This window comes from Poecilia latipinna, unplaced genomic scaffold, assembly GCF_001443285.1.
Source record: "Poecilia latipinna isolate Pla-1442-1.1 unplaced genomic scaffold, P_latipinna-1.0 Scaffold1266, whole genome shotgun sequence".
Classification (NCBI taxonomy): domain Eukaryota; kingdom Metazoa; phylum Chordata; class Actinopteri; order Cyprinodontiformes; family Poeciliidae; genus Poecilia; species Poecilia latipinna.
The window spans coordinates 1-22,114 of NW_015113882.1; the positions used below are offsets into that span (position 1 = coordinate 1).

At 40.3% G+C, this 22,114-nt stretch overlaps 1 protein-coding gene across 1 annotated transcript; it reads right to left on the reverse strand.

Annotated features, from left to right (window-relative positions):
- Positions 1-6: 6 nt before the first annotated feature.
- LOC106961120 (nuclear factor of activated T-cells, cytoplasmic 2-like) lies at positions 7-14,317 on the reverse strand (the record flags this gene model as incomplete). Its single annotated transcript, XM_015054641.1, has 8 exons — positions 13,445-14,317; positions 11,375-12,296; positions 11,127-11,295; positions 6,798-7,000; positions 6,541-6,713; positions 4,302-4,442; positions 335-390; positions 7-139 (listed from the first exon to the last, which is right to left on the reverse strand). Coding segments are annotated over exons 1-8 (1,930 nt in total), but the record flags the coding sequence as incomplete, so codon positions are not given.
- Positions 14,318-22,114: the final 7,797 nt, after the last annotated feature.

Below are 22,114 nucleotides of genomic sequence, written 5' to 3' on the forward strand. Positions count from 1 at the left end.
CCTTACATGTCAGTGGGGTGAAGGTGAAATGCTGAGGTTGACTGCGCTTCCGTTTGCCGTTAATAACGTAGAAGTTCACTTTGACAGGTTGGCATATGGATGTATCCCGGTAAGATGGCACTTCCACGAACAACATGCTCTGCAAAATTATTTTTAAATACGGTTAATGTCTTACAAACGGTAGACGAGTCTATTGGCCTCTTTCTTTAGCATAAATCCAGATGGTTCATAAATTGTGAACTATCCCTTTAAATGACAAACGTATAGCTGAGCTCTGACAGAAAATGTCCTATAGGTGGAAGAATTATTTATTTAACAGATGTATAATACGTACAGGTTGGCTCTTGTCTTTGTCCACTGTTGCTTCCATTTCCCAGAGTTGCTGGCCATCTGGGACAGAAGAGAAAGTAGAGAGAGAGTTTGTGAAGTTTGTTCTCTGAAAAGTAGTTCTTCAGTGGTGGGGAAAAAACATTTGCCTCTTTGATCACATTTAAATGTTCCAGATCAAGCTAATGTCACACATAAGTCACAGATAACCAAGTAAATAAAAAACAAAAATCAGTTTGACAAAGATATCAAAACTAACATGGCCACATTTGAAAAAAAGTGCTTCCCCTTCTTGTTATGTCATTAAATCACACATTTTTGGGGCCTTTTTCACGAGCCACACGCAGTCCTATTATCAGACTTGTAGAATCAAAAAATTACCTAACAGAACCGTTCTGGCAACATGCCCTACGAGGGCATGATGAAAACACTTCATGCCACTTAACACTACATTTTTCAGTCTGGAAATGATTACAAAGTTCTTTCCATGACTTGGGGACTCCAATAAACAAAATACAACAGTGGTGTTCCTCCCCAGGGTTGGTTGGTTTGCCAAATTGACTAGATGAGGGTATGGTACATCCAGGAGGTCATAAAATAACCCAAACGACATCTAATCTCAGGTTAGATGTTGAACATTAAATGTGATGCGACAATAACATCCTTGTGGGAGGTCTGAAGTAAAAACCACAGCTGACTAAAACAAAACACATTTCCTAAAAATAATCTAGATGATCTAAGTGACAGTGTGTGGAGTGTTGAGACTAAAGTAGAATTTATGTCTTCCATAAAACTATCAGAACGTCATTCCAGGAATCAAAAATGGTGGCGATAGATTGGGAAGGAAGAGCCCAGCCATCACTTTGTGACCTAAAGCTCAATCTTATACAGCTGGACAAGGATCTAAAGCACACCAGCAAATCCACCTCCAACAACTCAAAAAGACAAACTTAAGGTTTTCAGCATCAAAAAAATCATTGACGTTGGAAACCCACTGATGTGGTCAAATTAAAACTATTCTGCAGAGAAAAATTGGCCAAAATTGCTCCACACTGAGACTAATTGCCAGTGTTTTGCAAGGATTTGATGGTAGTTGCTGCTTGCAGGGGTGGGACAACCAGTTTTTACGTTTATGGGACAATTACTTTTTCCACAGAGGACCAGTTGGTTTGGAAAGCTTTTTCTTTTCCCTTAATAAATAAAATCCTCCATTAAAAACTGCATATTGTTTTGGTTATACGTTAGCTTCAAGATCCAGCTTGTGCTTGTAGATAAAATATAGACGAAACCACTTCCTGTCCCACCAACCAGCACACTTAGAAGGAGTATTTGTAGGTCATCTGAAACACACTCATTCAGCAATATGACTAAAGAAGATGTGTTTGTTTGCTGCCAGTGTTAGCTAGCAGAAAAGAAAAACTGCAGGCTTTAATGTAGTAACAGTTGATTTTACACAGGAGATTTAATCTATAAAACAAGTGGTGCATTTGAGTGCAAGCACACAGAAGTGTTGCAGGTTTAGGTGGGAAACCCTCAAGCTACAGATTGAAAACACATGGATTAAATGAGTCAGCAAGAGAGGGGGATTCCACACACACTGCCAACTTTTTTTTTTCTTGGTCTTATTGTTTTTTATGAGAAACTTTCTCCGTTTCTTCTGCAAAATGTGATGACGCTACTACTCTGTTGGCGTGGGGAATTGTTTGCGTTCTGTTGCAGTTCTTCCCTAAGGGAGACCCCAATCCTTCCCTCCTCCGCTAACAATTACCTCTGATGGGAGGAGGGCTGATGGACCTGGAGAAAGAGACTGAGTTGCTTTGGTTTGGCTCGGGATGTAGTCATTTCCCAAATAAAGCTCTCTCCGTCCAAAGACAAGAGTCAGGGGAGCTCCAGCCAGATGCAGCTGTCACTCATTCAGAAGGATTTCACAGCTGGACTTATTCAGAACTTTGTGTCATAGAGAAAATCTCCAAAACAAAGGTAATCCCTCTCTGCAAGCTTTCTCTTCTGATTTCCTCTCACAGTGTCTGTTGAGTCTTGCAAAACAGCAGAAGGGATTCCCAGACAAGATAAAAAATAAAAAAAACCCAGTAACTAGGACATAAAGTTTACTGAAAAGTTTCTGGATGTAAAAAAAAAATAAATAAAAGAAGCATGTCACATCAATCTGATAACTAACTAAAATAATCAAAATTCAATCAGACTTATCATGAGCATATAGATGTCATATTAATTTGAGGTTCACTTTTTCCAGGTATGAATGAATATATGATCTGCAAATAACTGCAAGAATGTTTTACAACAAGAAACTGCACGACTGATTAATTATATAAAACACACCTGGCCCAAATTATGCATGCACCCATCTGACATGTTGGTTCACTTTCCATTAAGAAGTTGCAACTAAACTGCATGCCTTTTGTAGCCATGCTTTAACAAGCTACTGGTATCATATCAGAATCCTCTCAAACCATTTCGGTTTGTTGCAAAACCTAAAACTACATTATGCATAGTCAACATCAATGGTGTTAAGGTTGGGAATTTGGTGAAGTCATTCCAGATTTTTAATATTTGCCTGCACTATGCTTTTTTGAAATCAGGCTTTGTTCATCTTAACCAAACTGCCATAGTTTGTACCAACCAGTCAGCTTATAGATCAATTCTGTGCTCTGCACTAACTTTTTACATTTCAGGTCAACTACTTGAAAATACGTGAAAACGCAGATTTTTCTAAGCAGATGAAAGATGAGGAACTGTGTGTAAGTGTCAGATAGTGTGAACTGTATCAACAATGTACAAGTATTTTACCAAAGGGCTAACAGAAATCTCATCAGAGGCTAAAAAAGAAAATGAATGAATGTGTACATGTCATTCATCCAACTGATTTCCAGTGGAGTAGCTTCTGATTGGAAAGCGTTTCTTGTAATTCTTTCTGGGTGAAATGTTTTCTTTGGAAGCTAAGTTTGTTGACCTAAAGGTTAAAATCAATACAGTTTGTGACCAGGATGTGTGGGACCTGCAGCAATGTCAGCTGTCCTTTTTCTGATCAAACTAGCATTAAATGTCTGGATAAATCCTGACCTTAACGCGACTGAAAATTTGTCAGTTATACTTAAAATATGGAATCACACTTCAATAACCTATCAGTTCTGCTTATTCTTAGCTTTTGAGCCAGGACTTTTTCAAAAGCTTGATTATGGGTACAAAGTTTGCAGTCAAGGTGCAACTTGCTTGGGTAGGGTTTAGCTTTGAGAGAGTCTGGAATAAACTCAAGATTAATTTAAACTTGTTCATCAAATTCTTATATTTACAACTAAAACCATAGAAAATTATGTCCTTTTAAATAAGAACATGTCAAATACATTGTAAAAATACCAATATTAATTTGACAATCAAAGCAATGATCAACATATGTAAACTCCTGTTCAGACCTGCAAATTGTTCTATTGTCACCTAGAGCTAAACAGACTGTGCTAAATAGAGACACAGCCCAGAGCAATGCAAGCAGAAACAAGGAAACCTAATTCTAAACAAAGTTCAAACCATATGCTGGTGCTTGTTAGAGTAAAGGGAACAATGACATTACGACTGATCTTCGCTGCTCATAAAAACCAACTGAAATCCTTTTTATCAGAAATGTAGGTGGCGGGTTTTACATGACACAGAATCATGAACCGTGCAACAAAAGGCCCCTTTGAGTGATAAGACATCATGGAAGTCATTGAAGGGCAATAGGAAGCGAGGCTGCACCATCATCCTCTTGATCATGCAAATAGCTGATGCTATCCTTTACATAACGACGGGTATGAAAAGAAATCCAACAGCGAGGAACTTATTGCACAAACACAATGACTCGTTAATTATGCTTGCTGGTTGCGGCACTAATGTGACACAACATTGTGCAACTAGCACAGAGAAGGGCCGTGAAGATTTTACAGACTCCGGCATGGAGCTGGTTTTTCTCGGACACTCACCGTGGGTCTTCTCCAGAAAGATGACCTTTGAGTCGGAGCTGAAGTTCTGCCCAGTCAGGATCATCTGCTGGCCGCCCAGGACGGAGCAGCTGTCCATGTCCTGTTTCTCCACCATGGGAAGCTCGTGTGCAGAACGCTGAGCTGCAGGGACACACAGAGGGGTGGTGTGGAACTTTTACTGCCTTTCCACTACAGTCACTTTCTCCAGTGGGAGGATTTCCTTTGCTTCCCTGATTTATACGATTGCATATTAGATATCATTCATGTCTGCGGACAGATCAAACATGAGAGCACATCTGAACAAAGCATTTTTATTTTATTAATTTTGACCACACTAATATGCAGTGCATTAAAAACTAATCTAAGCATAAACTATTGATTAAAATACTCTTTAGATAGTGATCTGAATGACAGTTTTTTAACATGTTCAATGCTGGTTTCTATCTACAGATTTACCCAGAAGTGGTGGTGGTTTACAATAAAGAGATTATGCTGAGTCATTCAATAATCAAAGTCATCGCTCTTACTGTTAGTAGCAATTTAAATGAGTCAAATCACAACTTGTGCTACTTATCAAGAGGAGTCTCTGCAGTTTAGATGTTAAACTGTTTTATAGGAAGGGGCTAAAGAAAGTCTGATAAGTCTTTTTAAAAAGTCTAAACACGCTGCACAAAAAACTTGTCTATATTCTTTAACCTAGTCATGGTTACCCACTGAGGAAAAATAAATCCTTTTAACAAAAAGAACAGTTAATGTCACAAATAGTTTGTACAACTCAAATGAAAAAGGTACAAATCTTAAAAAATGAAAAAGCCCCACATAAGCTAATAATCTGCAGAAGTATTTTGTTTGCAAGTCTGATAAATGTAAACTAGATAGAGCTAGCTTAATTAGGGTTAGTTTAGGTACAGCTAGATGAGCTATAGCTATTTATTTAACAAGCTCTAGCTTCTAATTTAGAAACTTTATGTTCTTTATATTTAACCTCTGACACAGAATTGTTCAGTGAGAAAAAAACAAATCCTCTTAAAACTATTTCTACAGTTAATGTAAAAATATTCTGTTCAGCTTAAATGACAAAGTTGAAAACACCCCTTCCCCAAGCTAATTCTATGAACTAGTACATTTTCTTTGTCATTATCACTTACAGAGTATTTTATTAATCTGATATAAATAGATTCAGTGGATTTTCCTTATATTATTTAGCAAAAAAAATCTAAATCTGCAGAGAAGCTACGAGCGATCTCAATGAACAAAGGTACAAAGAAGAAGGTGGTCTGAAGTTGACAAAAAGTTAATATGCAGCAAAAATAACACTGAACATCACTAAATAAACCCCACAGCCGTTGTAAAACATGGTGGTGGCAGCACTGTTTTTTCTTAAATTCAAAATGCTTGTGAGGTGAAGCAGGGTTTCATCTTCCAGCACTACACTGAGTCCAGCCATACATTTAAATCAAAAATAGAATAGCTTCAACAGAAGAAAAAACTACAAGTTTTTTTCTCTTACATCATTACACAATTTTTAAATCCAAAGTATCCGAAAAGTCCATTCAGACTTTATTACATGGTTACATAGCTATGCGTGATTCTCTTTAAAGGAAGTTGTATTTAGTGACAACCATGTGATCTTTGAATAAATTAGTTCCCCTTACAATGTTACAAAAAACAAAGAAGATGACATGGGCGGGCTTGCTCTGACTCAGTGTGTTTATCTGCCGGCACAACAGATGCCAGGAGACTCATGCAGCTCCATCACTCCTCATCTGTTTTGCAGCAAACACAGCATTGCAACAATTGTTCCACGAAATGAGACGCAAGCAGTGCAAAGAGATTTTTGAGTCATGACTTTTGTCAGTAACAGAAGCACATGGCAGGCAGTTCATCATACCTGACAAGTTGTTGATCAAAGGTGGATAAGGGACCTTTTGTTTGAGTTGAGATTACATCCAGCACCTTAATAACTCTGTGCACACATGCATTAATGTACCCAAACACAGACTTCAGAACTGAGTAAATACAAACAGGTACCTGCAGCCACCACCAGCTGGATGGAAGCCCTGACTGCATAAAGAGACGTTTTACTCTCTGGATCCTGGGCTATCAGCCCCAATCCAACTTCATCTGAATGTAGGTAATGAGGTTTACTTTAAGTTTTAGCTACACCTCACTGGGCAGGTTTTAAGAACCAGCAGAAAACCCATGAAAAGCATAAATAATACATTTACTGATAACTTACAACACTCGATGGGATGAGAGGCCACTTGCAGACAGACATCCTGACCTCCAGGCTGAAATATGTGCACGCGAAACACAAGTCGGACCCGGGTGTTTTTCCGGCCGACATCCGTCTCGCCTTTCCTCAGCTCGATGTCGGCGTTCCTGAGCTTCAGGATGCCAGCGCAGTCGATTCTGTGGGAGGAAAAATGAAACGACGGCATTGTGAGCAAACCTGGGGGAGGCATTTTTATACCGATATTGTTGGGTTCATCTCACATGGCTTTCATGTTGTTCTTTGGCTCTAGCGGGATCTCCAGGACTTTGGTGCCGTTGATGATCCTCTCGTAGCTGTTGGTGGTGACCGTCTTGCCGGTGATCCGGTGAACTTGATAAAAGGCGTGAGGCTTCAGGATGCGCTCATCTGCGGTACCAATAAAAATCTGGAGGCCAACTGGGTCTTTGCCTCTGTAGCCGTGCAACTACAGACACAGAACACAAACAGTCAACACTAAACCATTGCCACTTCTTCTGTTAGCTGATGAAACTTAACAGTAAAAGGAAACATCTGAGCCTGATTGTTCTTTTCCCTCTTATGATTAGATAGCAAGCCTTTATCAATAAAGAGAAGCAGATCTGTTGCCATGTTTGATATTAGTGACTTCTTGATGACCAATTTCACATCAAACTGCAGCTGTCAGATGGCCTCACAATGTACTGGATAATTCTCTATACATGGTATTTTATGATTTGCTTAATAGTTGTGAGATTTCAAAGTCCTCTCAGTGCAAAACAAGCTCAAACAACCATCCATCGACCACCAAGCCTGACATTTGTTATGAGGCGACGCCTTACAACCTTTTGAAACTGATCTGAGGTTATTGCATTGTGTTAGACTGCTATAATTCACACTTTTACAAAGGTTTTATGTCTAATTAGGGATTTGTTAGTCAATGCATTTAATCTGTACCTGATCACTACCTGTTCTTTTACCTAAATTATTCATGTTGCGATGCTTAAGAATAGCAAGAAATTACACTTGCATGTGTACTTTGACTCCAACTTTACATTCAAGTCATTTACACTGGATGGAAGATGCAACAAGATCATAATCATTGTCATAACCATGCCTAACTTGTAGACTTGGTAAAGTAGATAACACTGTACTGACAAAGATGCTACTTTTAACCTGAATATTTTCTGAGGAAACCTGCAAAAACCACAAGGTGTCAACTTGCATCAGGATGCAGTTTTTGTGCAAACTGTATAGAGCATGACCCTTGCTGCAGAATGAACGTGTGAACTAGATTCTAAATGTTGAAGCAAAGCTGCCTTACAAGAAAAATTTCATCAAACCAAAAAGAAAAGTTTTATTTCAACTTCTCTTAATTTTAGAAACAATCTCTCCAAACTACCATTTGCTCTGGAGGTTGTAACCATGAAACTTCAAAGAGGGGCTCAGTGTCTGCAGAAACTATGGCAACGTGAAAGCGCGCATTCCCCTCATCTCCAGGTGGACACACAACACGCCGTGCAGGAGTGAACTGCAAACACCAAGGAGGGCGTGAGGAGTCGGCCGGTTGGCATGGCAACGGCAGGAGCAGTGAGTCACGGCAGCGAGCGAGTGGAGGAAAAGTAAAGTGGACTGCTCAGAGAAAAAGGCAGCAGAGGGAGTGGGACAGAGGTAAAGGAAAGTTTAGGCAAAGTGTACGGCCACGGATAGCCAGGTCCGGCTGTCCTGGCAAACCTGGCAGCTCTGACCTCAGGCGAGTTCTTCAGGGACTGGGCAGAAAATGGAAAAGGAGCAAAACAGTGTAGAAAAGTTGCCACAGTAACGCAAAAAAGAAGGAAGCTGAAACTATTTACGGCCACTACGGCCGGCTGAAACTGTGCCACAACCAATTTGTGTTTTCCTTCAGCATTAGGACCGTGACCGACATTAAGAAAACTTTTTCTTTCCTCTTGAACTGCAATTACCCTAACGACAGGAACTGTTTCTGTATTTTTTTCTTCTTTTTTTTTTATTTTCTCATGCCTTGACAGCTTTCCAGTACCTCAACTTTGCTTCCTAATACAAGAGCTGCACAGTAAACGAAACAGTGTGGAAGAGGAACTCAGAACTACATCAACACAGATCCGTGCGTGTGGTTAAAACCATGAGACGAGGATGCAACACAGACGGCTATTTTAGGCTGGAAAGTAGAAAAAAAAAAAAAAAGAGAAATCAGGTCAGCGAGAAACAGTCTTGGTTCAGTCTTCAGGGTTGTCCTGAGTTGGTTACTATGTGTCTTACTGTGTATCTGAGGTTGGACCGTCCATTTATGATTTGTTTAAGGAAGTGAGAAATGGCATCTTGTGTTTTCATACAGCTGGGCGACACTGATGCATAACGAGTCGTCACAGTAACGCTGCCTGAGTCGCACATTGGTCATACATTTCAATAAACACACACACACACACACACACACACACACACACACACCACATCATGAAGTAGGAAGTAACAACACACTGAATTAAAGAGTTGTGCAACTTGAAAACATTGAAAAAAGATTAAACTCCTTTAAATCTGTTCAGAATTTAGCAGGTTAGAAACAGAAGCTTTAGTTAATTCTTTTAGATTTTCAACCAAGGAGTAGCACATAGCCGCAAAGTGGAGGGAAACATTAAAATGTTTTTGCATTTATACTCTGCCCTCCTGATCTGACACTTGGTAGAACCCTCTAGCTGCGGTTAAAGCAGCACATCTTTTAGAGTTTATGTCTCTACCAGCTTTGAACATTTACAGACTGAAACTTTTGCCTGTTCTTCATTTAAAATAGCTCAAGCTTAGTCAGACTGAATAAAAAACAACCGTAAACAATAAGATTTCTTGTCTGGTCTTTGACTAGGCCAGTTTAACACATAAATAAGCTTTGGTTTAGGTAATTGCATTTCAGCTCTGGCTGTAGGTTTTAGGATAATTATCCTGCTGGAAGGTGAACGTCCTTTGAAGTCTTCATGCTGCATACAGGCATCATCACAGCATAATAATGCCACCATGTTTAATGTCGGGGCTCATGTGCTCAAGGTGACGTGCACTGGTAATTTTCCTGCACAGGTCATTAAGTTTAATTTTGCTCACATCGGAACAGAACACCTTCTTCCACATGTTTGCTGTATCCCCTACTAATGGTAAACTGCAGGGAACAGAAACTTTTATGGCTTTCTTTCAACAATTCAACAATCTTGCCACTCTTGCATGGTGGCCAACCTTGTGGAGTGCATGACTAATGAAGGTAAAGTCAACAAACTCTTCCCCCTGGGATGGAGCTCTGCAGCTCTTCCAGAGAGACTGTGAGTCTCTTGGCTTCTTCTCTGATAAATGCTCTCCTTGTCCAGGCTGCCAGTTTAGGTTGCCATGGTTGTGTACAAATTCAGGGGCTGCATCCTTCGACGGTCATATTTGAGACTCGGTACGCCACGGCGAGGATGGCTTTCCAAATTCGAAGGGTCCTCCACAAACACACAGACCTGGAAGTCGGGTCTGGTGTGTCCTTTGCTGCCAACCCTATCCCAAGTGTTATTTAATATTATTTTTTTTTAAATAATCAATTAATTAATTTAATTAAAGGTTGCAGGGGTATTATGTAAAATTATCCGTGCTTTAAGAATAAAAAGGGAGTGTTGCTTTGATTCTTTGATGCATGTTTAAGAAATCTTCGAGTCTCCCATGGCAACCATTTTGGGGAGGAGTTTCCACGCTTGCTTTCACAAAGCTCCGCCCACTTCCACAAAGCCCATCCTCTGAGCTGCAGTCCTCAAACCAAACTTCTGTCCCACAGATCACAGAGCTCCTCCAGACTAGCGGCAGCAGCAAGTTGCAAACACCTGGTGGAACTGCAAATCTGCTGAGCTTATCATACAAACTTCTTCTCAACAAAACGGAAAAAGTCAAAGAGCGTCTATAAAAGATGAAGCTTCTTAAAGAGACAGAAGCCAATTTCAAGGTGTTACCTTACAAAGTCAAATTTGCTTTAAATTTTTTTGGATGCAAACAGCATTTTTATAAGAACTGGAGGTAACTTGATGGTAGTTGATTGTGCTACAGAATGGGACTATGTGCCTGGAAAATACATAATATCGCCTCTATAATTAAAAAGATTAAACCAGCCATAAAAACACTCAGCAAGATTTCAAGATCCATTTTTACCACCTTGTATTTAACACCGCCGTTGTTGCTAGGCAACAGGACATACATTGGGGTATGGGCAGGAATAAATCTGAAGGCTAGACAGTCAAATTTCAAACTCCTGGTTAACGAAAGGCCTTGAATTTGGACACACCCAATGTCTTGGTATGTTTGCATTGGTTTTCACTTTCAGACGGAAGAATTAATAGCGATATACAAGATATTCAAAGCTTGGGATACTTCTTTAAAACCTGACCCCGGTGTAAACTTTCTCCCTGACTTGTCTGCTTGGTCTCCATGATAAGGCTTTGCTCAAAGAACTGTTTGATTTTTAAATTACAGGATAAAGCAAAATAAAAATAAAATAAAAAAACTTTCACTATGAACATTTTCTGCTTAATGGTGTTGTATTGGTGTACTCAAGCTTTGGGACATACCTGCACCACTGGATGTCCTCCTGTGGGGGCTTTAACTGCGCCTCTGCTTCCCTCCGTCTCATAGTGAGCCCTGTGGTGCGGCTTGGGCTGCACCTCAATGTGGAGCTCATACTGGTCTGTGCGACTGGGAAGGGGCCACTCTAGTGGTGGTGCTGTAGCCAATGGGAGGCTGCAAATGGACAAAGATGATTAATTATTCATGTTGAAAGACATGAGCTTCAAAAGTTCCTGGTTTTCCACCAACTTACTTGCAGAGATTGGGAACCAGCGGCTTGGGCCAGATTGGTGGGATGACATAGAAAGGCTCTGCAGCAGGTTTGGTTTTAATGTCCTGATCACAGGACACCAAGTAGTTCCCATCTCCGTGATTCTCTGGGATTAAAGCGTAAAGTTGGTTGGAGGTCTTGACTATTTTGGTGGGCACCATGCCTGGCTGACTGCTGCCAAATCCATTCACACCCTCAACAAGGCCGGCGTGTGTGAAATGAGCGCCCGTGTTGGGGTCCTCCTGGCCGCTGTGCGGGGACGGACTGCGGGACCGCTGCCCAGGCATCAGCCCTGGATTCCGGTACATTTCGTAGGTGCGCTTGCCCTGCGGGGAGGTGGAGCGTGGCCGGGGCGAGGGCGAGCGTGCTCCCAGGCCGCCGTCTTCTCCGAGGCTGGTGTGAGGGGAGGTACCCGGGGAGGTGCGTGGGGAACCGGTGTGGATGTTCTGCATGCGGGGGCAGAGATCTGCTGGATTTGGGCCACTACTGGGTGAAACACAGGGGGACGCCCAGGGCGAGTAGCTCTCAGAGTGCCAGCTGGTGGAGGAGTTGCTGCTGGCGGGACTCAGGCACTGGGGCTCACGGTAGGCGAGGTTCTCATGGCCGGGCACAGTGAGGGTGGGTCTAGGGCTGAGGTTCAGGTGCTGGTTTGGCAGCGAGTCCCGGCCATGACTGTAATGCTCTCGGGACGGGGTGATCTCAATCCGGGGGCTCAGGGCCAGACCTGGCGGCCGGGTGTTGTCCAGGTAGTTTCTGGCCTCCTGGTTTTCGTACCCTGAGAGAACTTCGGGGTTGAGGTTGGAGTAGGGGGAGTTGCAGGACTTGATCCTGTACTGCTCATCCAAAGGGAAAACCTGCTCAGATTCAGAACTGAGCACCTTGTGAGTGGCAAGGCCAGGGTCATCTGGAGAAAAAAGGATCACAAGATATTAAGAACATGCAGAAACAAATATCAGATTAGAGCTGTACAATTTATTGAATCTTAATCTTCACTGCATTATTAAAATGTGCAACAAGGTTGAAACAATTTATGATGATTAATCAATTCTTGAAATTGTCAACTACACATATTACAGACTCAATAAAAAGTTAATTGCTCAAAGAACAACAGCTCAGAGCAGTAATTAATCCAAAATTATTTAAAAGTATAAAAAATATATACATTATGCAGATAAGATAAATGCAAAATGCAAGTGGCATAGATTTAGCTTCACCTGCTTAATTTTTTTTAAATCACCCATTAAACACCTTTTCCTATCAAATTATTAAGCAGTTAATCCAAAAAATATTTTAGCTGTAGCTTGCTTCAAATGATCAAGCATACACTAAAGGAATGCTGAGTTATTGCCTTTTAGGATATAAAATGTTTACCTTCTTATTTTAAAAAATAATTTAAATATTTCTTTAGTTGTATTTTTACTAATATTGTACAGAATAAGCTTAAGCAATTAAATGAAAAATCTGCAGTTGTGCCCGTTTTTTTATCCGATTAATAATCGGTTCCTAAAAGAATCGTTAGTTGCTGCCTAAATGAGTAATATCTCGATGTATTGGCCTGCCTCATGCCGTCTACGGTAACTAATACATTTAATGTGTGCATTCAGACTCTGCTAGCTAACTGTAAATTTGGCCAGCTGATACTTAATCTTTGTGAATAAGATGCTAAATGTCAGGAAGCGTGATGGGACTATAGTGATGGAGAAAAAAAAAGCCGTGAGGAAGATGTAATTTCATGTTTTCCAAATACTATATATTTTCCAAAACATACTATTTTTCTGAAAAACCAAAAAATACAATATTTCTTCCTCTCCAACTCCAAGTAAATACATGAATGTGTACTTAGTAGCTGAAAGCACGAGAACTTTCTGGCATTTTCTCTCACATGGCTTCTTATCTGATCCCACATCAACAACAAGCGTGTCAAATTTGCTTCCTGGTCTATTTTTATATTCTAATGAACAGACTTGTCAGGCCATATGGTAATCAGCTTCAAGCAAAACAAACCCAGAAGAAGCAGAGGTCAGTTCAGGTCAACAAAACCATCGGACAAACCTTGATCTCCTCCTGCAAAGTCGCTGCAAGGCGGCTCATATTCAAACAAGTACTCAAACTGCAAATCCTCATCAGGGTAACTGGCTCGACTGAGGTCTTCCTCCAGATCCTTTTCGTCGTAGAAGGAGGTCATCTGTCTGATTTTTTTTTTTTTTTTTTTTTTTATTATCTACCGACTCCTCCGGGAGCAGAGCTAGGGATGTGCGCGGCTTATGCCAGTTCGGTGTTTGAGCGTCAAATCCCGCATCGGGTGAGCTGGAAGAAGGTGAAGCAGCGCACAAGTTTCCTGTTTCAGTTCTCCGCGGTTATTTTCAGAAGGAAGGCGGGTCTATTTACGAACTGAGCAACAGAGTGTGAGTTGTTGTTGTTTTTTTTAAGTTTCAGTGCATCACCACGGCCCCTATCACGCCACCCCCGCCTCAGAAGATGCGTCGAGCAGCAAAGAGCAAAAGTGCAAACAGGTGTTGTGTCGCGCCGACTTCCAACCTCCCTGTCGAAATGCGCGTCTACTCTGTAATTTACGGCAGAATTTAAAGAGATGGTGCATTCAAAATAAGCCGGACATTGGGGGACTCTACATTAAAACGCCTTGAAAATGATGAAACATCGTTTCAAATGATACAATAGAATTGAATTAATTCAGCACATCTTACGTAACACTCTTGGCTATAATATGTGATATATATCTTGTTCTAATCTTATTATAAAGGCAGATTTCGAGTCTCTGATTCGTTCTTGAAAAATATTACCAAACTAAGCTCTACTATCTCAAGCAGGAAGCTGGAAATAATTATTCATACTTTTGTTTTTCTCCACTATTGGGTTATTACAATGCACATGTTGAAGTAAAACTTACATTTTGATCCAAATGCTGCTGCCAGGCTTCCAACTAAATTCCCACAAGTTTTGACATATGACTTCCTGTTTATTTTGGAGTGCAATTAAATTGTATTTAATTTACTAGCAGAGCTCTTTGTATTCTATCAGAGGGCTTCTGCACTCATAGGTTCCTGGCAGAATGTGTTCCTCATACCAATGGGTTCTCATATGAGAGCCCATTGGTATGAGTTTTATTAAATAAACTAAAACAGCGGTCATACTGTCTATTCAGGTCACTGTTTAAAATCAATTAGACTTGAAATACCGTATAATAACTCTTAACATGTTTGTAATCTACACTGCTTTAAGCAAAATTTTAAAACAAAGATTTGAGCTTGACCAACTATTGCTGCCAATAGTGTTGGTTTATTGATTTAGAATGGACATCTACCCTAATATATTTTGTGCCTGAAACAAAAAAAACTGAATATTACTGAAATTGTAATGTAATCTGCTGATTTACTTCTTATGTCATGATATTTTTTCTTCCTAAATAAAACTTAAGCTTTGTTGACATGATAACTGTGCCAAAATAGAGCCACATAAATCTTCACACTTTTAAACAGAAATGCAACAAAAACATTGGCTTGCCCAATTTATATGTGCTTTCATTTAATATTTACATAGGATTTCTTAATTGGGAATTTTCTGATAACTCTGATTTCATTTTCACATTTTACTTTTAGAGCAAAAAGCAATTCTTAAAAAAATATGTTTTAAAAGCATAGAACTGATTGATGTTTCAGATTTTATTTTATTAAGCCAATCTACAGCAGTAAAACCACCTGAAAAAGACCAAGAATGTTAAAAAGCTTGCTTGAGACCTCTTTGAGATTTGGTCAAACCATTTTAGAACTATTTTTGAACTGATTATGTGCAAGGTGTACTTGAATGCACCATGCCTTCACTGCGTGGAGTCATAAAACATTGTCTAGATGCGCAAGGACTTTGACGGCAGAGTCAGGCTGGTGGGGAAAAGGTTGAACGATTGAACTCTGCTCGACACAGAACACCAGGAAGCGAATTAACACCTCTGGTCACCAGAGGAGCGATCTGCGCCGTTTGACGCACGGCCTGGTGCTGCCCCCGGGTGTCTGACGGGTTGCAGCGGCAATCAGCGGAGCTTATCGCGTGTCATTCACCTGTTGCAAAACTAAAAAGGCATCTGTAAGGGTATTACAACCCACAAATATAGTCGTAACCTTAAAACTTTTCAGTTTCTTAACTTTTCCAAACATTAATGTCTTCGTCTGGATTGGATTTCCTAGTCAGACGCTCCTTGCTGACAGAGGAGAACCTCGGGTTCTCCTCGGGGTATCCCCGGATTTACGCACGACGCAACAACATGCAGCTACACCCCTTACACCCATGGCTGCAGAGGTATGTGCTCTGTCAGCAATAACTCCTATCTGTGAACATACTCATATTTAATATTCTCATTTATTTTGATTTTGGTTTATTTTGAAGTATTTTGTGCAAAAACAAGAACAATTCAAAGCGAAACTTATCTCCAAAGTTAGTTAAAAGCAGAAAATATGTCTTTAAGCCATAAACTGTTCATACAAAACAAATTCCAGTTCATCACTTCAGTCATGCTAAGCTGCATTTACAATAAAAAAAATCAAATTGATTGATTACCAGATAATCACAACACTTCAGCAGTACCTTGATCCATGGACCTCATCATGTGGTACTGCGCCAGCCTCCAATTCTCTCTAAACATCTGGAGAAGAAAGCGGAAAAAAAGGAAAAATACTAAAAAAGTATATATAAGCAGTTAAAAAAATTACTCTCCTTGAAAAAGCATAGCACAGAAGACGTTCTTCGGTTAGATGTTGCGAGGAGAGAAAGAAGAAAAGAAAAATCTTCGTTTGTTGTTTAAAAACTTGAAAAAGCGGCGCAAAACTCCCTTTCAGAGTTAAAGAGCGTGCGTCCGCCTCGGCTTCAGCAGCGGTTCTGCTCTGAGGTCCCCCCTTTCCTCGAGCTCTGTGAGGATTACTTAAGCATCGAGAGCGGCTTCCTTCCTCGCTCTGGGTGTTTATAATGCTCCCATGCTGTAAAATAACGGGATTCCCTCAGTGTTTCCTCCTGTTTGTGCGCGTTTGCCATGGAAACCTGGAGCCGGTCCATGTCCGAGACTCAGGGCTTTCCTGCAAAGCCCCACACTCAGGAATCCATGACGTCTCCTGCTCCCGCGCCAAGGCATTTCTGCGGCTTCTCTCAGACAGTAGCACACAAGAACTTCATTGTAGGAGATGAAGAAATTACTGTTAGGACACTGAAGGAAAGAGAATAAAAAAGAAGTTTGATTACGGAACGTACGATATAAAATCATCACAAAGTTTTAGTTCTTTTCCTTCTTTTTTCTTCTTCTTCCTTTTGTGAATGTAAAAGTCCAAACAAAACTGAATTGTTGAATAAAGGCAAAGTCTGAGCAACAAGCTTTGGATTGTTTCCATTCAAGGAAAAACTTATGTTTTTTTCCATGACTGTGTTGGAAATCATCTTAATAATTGGACTGGAATAAAATCTGAACAAGATCTGACCCCAGCCAGGAAGAGGACACATAGAAAATGTTGTATAATCCGATTTTCAATGGGAATGAAGGCATTTCCGATTGAGCTGGAGGTTTTGCCCGCATCTTTTTCATTTGATGAAAAATGTAGCTGCATTAGTGCTGCAAACAAACACACCTAACGTGACATTTCTTTTCATTCTCCACCTAATCAGGTACATAGAATCCAGAGCAACACATTATTCTGAAATTGAAAGAATATTGCACGTTTACAAATGAAATTCTGCAATATTGTGTACATTGTATGCAGCCCCCTTTTACTTTGATACCCCAAAATAAAATCTTTTTTTTTTCATAAGTCATCAAATTAATAAACAAAGTGAACTTTTGCGTGATTAATATCTCTGTATAAATGCAACTATTATTATTCTTTGAAGGCCACAAGAGAACGTTATTGATGTCTATCTATCTATCTATCTATCTATCTATCTATCTATCTATCTATCTATCTATCTATCTATCTATCTATCTCATTTTGAAAGGCATTGCATGTGTCTACAGATGAACAGCTCCATTTCTGTTTTGTTTCTGTTATTTTGATGGGAAGGTTATCACATATTGGTGTGGCTTTAGTTTTATATCCAGCTTCCAGAACAGACTATTCTAGAAAAGCATCTAAACAATGGCTCACTAACATGTGTAGCCCAGCCTCAGCTGCACAAGCAGAACTGGAAGTAATCTCCGCATCTGTTTTGTCACAGCTTTAACCACAGCGGCTGATCCTGAGTTTACGTCTGTTTTCTCAGTCCCAGGTTTTTCTGTGAGGAAGTGTGTGAACTGAAGGAAGCAATCAGAGGATCTGTGTTAGACTGAGACATGGATTAGTCTGAGCGAAGGGAGCCTGCGTAAGACGGAGCACCGAACAGGGCTGCTGCAGTGAGCGTGTAAACCACAGGGGCCGGAGCTCGAAATGTTGGGGAGAACCTCGCAACAGCCGAGTCTACCAGATGGAAACTCCTCCGCAGTTATAGAGCACTTATGCAACTCAAATGATGAATGAGTAAAATGATCACGGCAGCCGCTTGAGAAAGGAAAATTGCTAGTGTCCAGACGGTCGAGGTTTTCCTTTTTCAGACATCCCATGTTGGATTTTCCGTCACTGTAAAACAGCTCATTGGGGTAGATCCGTCTGGGTCAAAGCTCTGTCCCGTTTCACTTCTCCAGGAGGAACAAGGATTGTAAATCCTATGAGTCTGATATGAAAACGGCCGACTTTCACATGGAGAGAAATTCAAGAGGCAAAGAGAAAAGTCAACTTTTAAATGTGATGCTTTCTGGTCTAGTCTCAGCTTTCATTTCAGCATTAGAGAGAAAAGTCTGTTGGTATGTCTCCACAAACAGACACAAGTATTATGAATCAACGTTGACATCAACAGGAAATGATACATGTAATTAGTAAAGATTTTAAATTGAGAATAAGTGGGATCATAAATGAACTCAGTGTATTCATTAATATCTTAAAGGGGAAGTGCATTGCCAGTTAACCAATGCTATAAGTGTTCTAGTGTTTAGTATTTGCTTATATTTAACACTTTGTCAAGATTTGCGGTGGAATGAGGTGAGGCAGAAGCAGCACACTCAGGCCTTAGGGAATGAAATGATGATTTAATGTCGAATCCAGAAATACAAAGTTCAAATAATCCAGGCAGCACCGAGAAAGCGGAAGGCTAAGGCTCAACAACTGGTAGCAAACTGGAAACACAAAGGAACAGGCATAAATCAGACCATATGACAAGACAGATAGACAAGGCCCCAAAGAACATGGATCACAAGGTGGCATTAAATACACAGAAGGTAATCAGGGAACGAGACACAGCTGGGAACAATCAAGGGGTAGACAAGACAACACTGAGACTCAATAAACTGAAAACGACACAAAAACCTAACTTAGAGAAAAACCAAATCCTTACACACTTGTCCTCTGAGATCCCATTGTCTAGCAGTCTTACCCGATTCTGTATTTTGTCAGCATTTTCTCATTCCTAATTATTCAATTAAAGCGCGTTGAAGTAGAACCATGTCTCAAAGTTGCAGGATATGGGCCCTTGAGAACCAGAGTTTACCACCTGAGATCTAGAATGAGTGAGAAATAAGTCAGTCAACATGTTTATGAAGCACATTTAAGACCCCAGATGGACCAAAGTGGATGGATGGATGGAAAACTGTAGAAATGACAGAGACTGACTCTTTTTCTACTGTAGTTTTTAACTTGTGTGCAGGTTAAGAACTATAGTGGAAAGAGACCCAGAATAGCCCTGAGTATCAGAAATAATATATGAATCAATGTTGCATAACTGTATTGAGTAGAAGCTGACAAATATGACACTTTTTATGGTCAATAAGGACATCCAATAGTTGAAATCCATTACCCTAATTGTCTACTTTTTATTTTACTTGGCTGATGTCATGTCTCTGATTTGTTTGTTGTTTTTTTTGTGTGTTTTTTTTTTACCTTGATTCAAAAGTTTTTCATTTTCTTTGGGAAGGAAACATTGATGCCCAATAGCCCAGAAAACATCATAATAGAAGAAATTCAAGGTCTGAACTTCCTGAGTCACACTAAGACGGTCAAAAGTTATTCATTCCACCTGGAGCGATGCCTGAGTTTTAAACACATGGATGATGCCATTCGGATAAATGAAAATGTTTCCAATGTGAAGCAAAATTCAAGAAACAGTGTCCTTGTCAACACAACTACATCAGTCTGATCACAGACTTCTGAACAGTTCATCAAAGGGCATTACGGTGGCAGCTTGGACTTGCTGACATGGTTTTTAGTTTGGGCGGCGGTGGCACGTAATTGTGCAATAAGGAATCTATTTCCTTCCTGCCACAAGCTGAGATCTCTGGAAAATATGTCTCTTCTTTTTCCAAATTTTATAAATGCACTAATAGGTTCCACCAACATAGAAAGTGCTTGCATCCGCAGCCAAGAGGTCCTTCTTTTTCACTTAACAAGATCCAGAATGTTTGTAGTTTAGTTTCAGTGTCGCGGTACACAAAATAATAGGGTGTTCCTTGGTGGGTACAAACCCATGAAATTGAACCACCTCCACTTGTCAACGCTGTTTTTTTCATTGGGTCGTATTCAGGTTTCCATTTCAGCCTCGCTGTATTTCAAAACTGCACCATCACTCTGTATGTATAATCAGCTCAGAATGGACGCACAGAGGCTATATTTGGTAGTCAAAACAAACTAAAATAACCCTATTCAGCATTTCAGCTGAAAGCAACGCTGACCCCTCCCATTACAACTATATTCACAACAACAACCGCCTGCGTTTCAGGCTCCACAATCTCAACACACCCATGTCCTCTTTTACTCAAATCGAGGGGGAAAAAGATGGATCTAATCCAGGCCGTCTTTAAGTGCTGTGGGCGGCTTTGTTAAATTGGGTTTGGAGGCATTAACTGGTATCATCTGGGATCATAGGGACAGGGAGGGAAGCACATTCCCAGTGCTTTTTTAAGACTTGTGGGTGTTAAGACAAATCAAAGCATTCCAGGCCCATTGAGCTATAAATAGAGCCAGAGGAGGGTGTGTGTTCATGCTTTGCAATGCCTTTGTGAAGGGCTTGTCGCTGCTAAAATCCAGTGTTTACACAGAGCAATAAGACTGTGTAGTAAACAATTCGTTTGCAGCGGCTTGTTCGTTATTTGGTGTCATTCCACGTCTCTCTTCAGCGGTTTCTGTTATGTCAAAACATCTTTCTGCATCTATGCAGGCTGCGTTGAGGGGGCGTTTGGATCATACATGCTCCAACACGTAGGTCCTCCTACCAGGGCTTCCCTGACCCAGGTGACCCAGTATTTGATGGCAACCACCTTTTCAAATCTTTTGAGAATTGCATTTAAGATAAATAACCCCAATGTCTTTCAGAATGGAACATAAATGATTTTAATAAAGCAGGTGAATCATGGATGGATATTAAGTATCCAATTTGGATTTTATTCTCTTTTTTTCTTTCACATAGTGTCATATTATACACACATCTGCCTCTAATATTTGGACAGACGTGTCTAACTAACCCTTTGTATGCATCAACAAGGTCCTGGCATAACACAGGCTGAGTATTTGGCCTAAATCAGTTTATATGTTTCCAACTTGTAGCCAAACAAACCAGCAGGATGAGCGCCATGTTTGACAGCTGTTACCATGTCTTGACCTCTTCAGTCATTGTTTTATTCTCTTTCTGCAGGTTTAGAGGCAGACCTCAACAGTGTTGATTGTTTCCTTTGTGTTACTTCCCCTCCTTTACTCTGATCAGGTCAAGATGAGCTCAGGATTACAAATGCTTTTGGATTTTTTCAGCCTTTGTTAGTAACATGTTTCCAAGCCATAATGCACGCTGGCTGCTGTGACAGTGGGTGGTGCGTTCTGAAGCAGCTTCATGATAATCTGCCTCTCCTTTTTACGCCGTTCTACTGAAAACCTGACGTATGATGTTTCCAAGCTGGAAAAATAGATTCCCCTCTTAAAGTGCTGGAGATAAAATGCACAAAGATTGTGATAATTAGACTAAATATGCTACGAAACAGCCGTAATTTGCTTTTATTTGAAGTTCAAAAACCATATGCATGTAAAAGGGAAAGTAAATTGCAGAAATCACTTTGACTTGAACCAGACTGAAGGCACTGAACCACCCAGAGCTTCATAGCTGCTCTCAAGACAAGAAAGAAAAAAAAAAAAAAAAAAACAGAATATTGTTGTTAGCTCTGTTGATCCTGGAGTGACATTCTTGTTTTCATGGACTGATTTACTTCTGTAGCGTCTGCTATTGATAAAAACATGCATTTCATCAGTGGAAGAAAGGGAAGCAAAGAGGACAGTCTAGTATTAATAAAAACAGGAAATATTTTGAGTGCATTGAAAAAAGAGGAGGTTTTATGACTGCAAATCAAACTGAACCTCAATCCCCTCCTGGCTAAAAAAGCAATGCAAGCATCAGCACTTTCCTTTCCAAACCACTTCTTCCAACAAATCATAAGTTTAATGGAGAGATTTTCTATGAACATAAAGGAATACAAGATATTAATCGTATTTTATAGTTCACAGTAAATTTAAGAAATGCACAGCCTAAGTGCTGAAGATGATTCAGACCAAATCTCTTGGCACCGGTGCCTCCCTCCTCTGGTGAGAGAAAGCCAAACATCCAGCCTCCTCGTTCTGCTCCGCCGTCATCTGTAACTCACACCTCATCACAAACTGAAGTGGA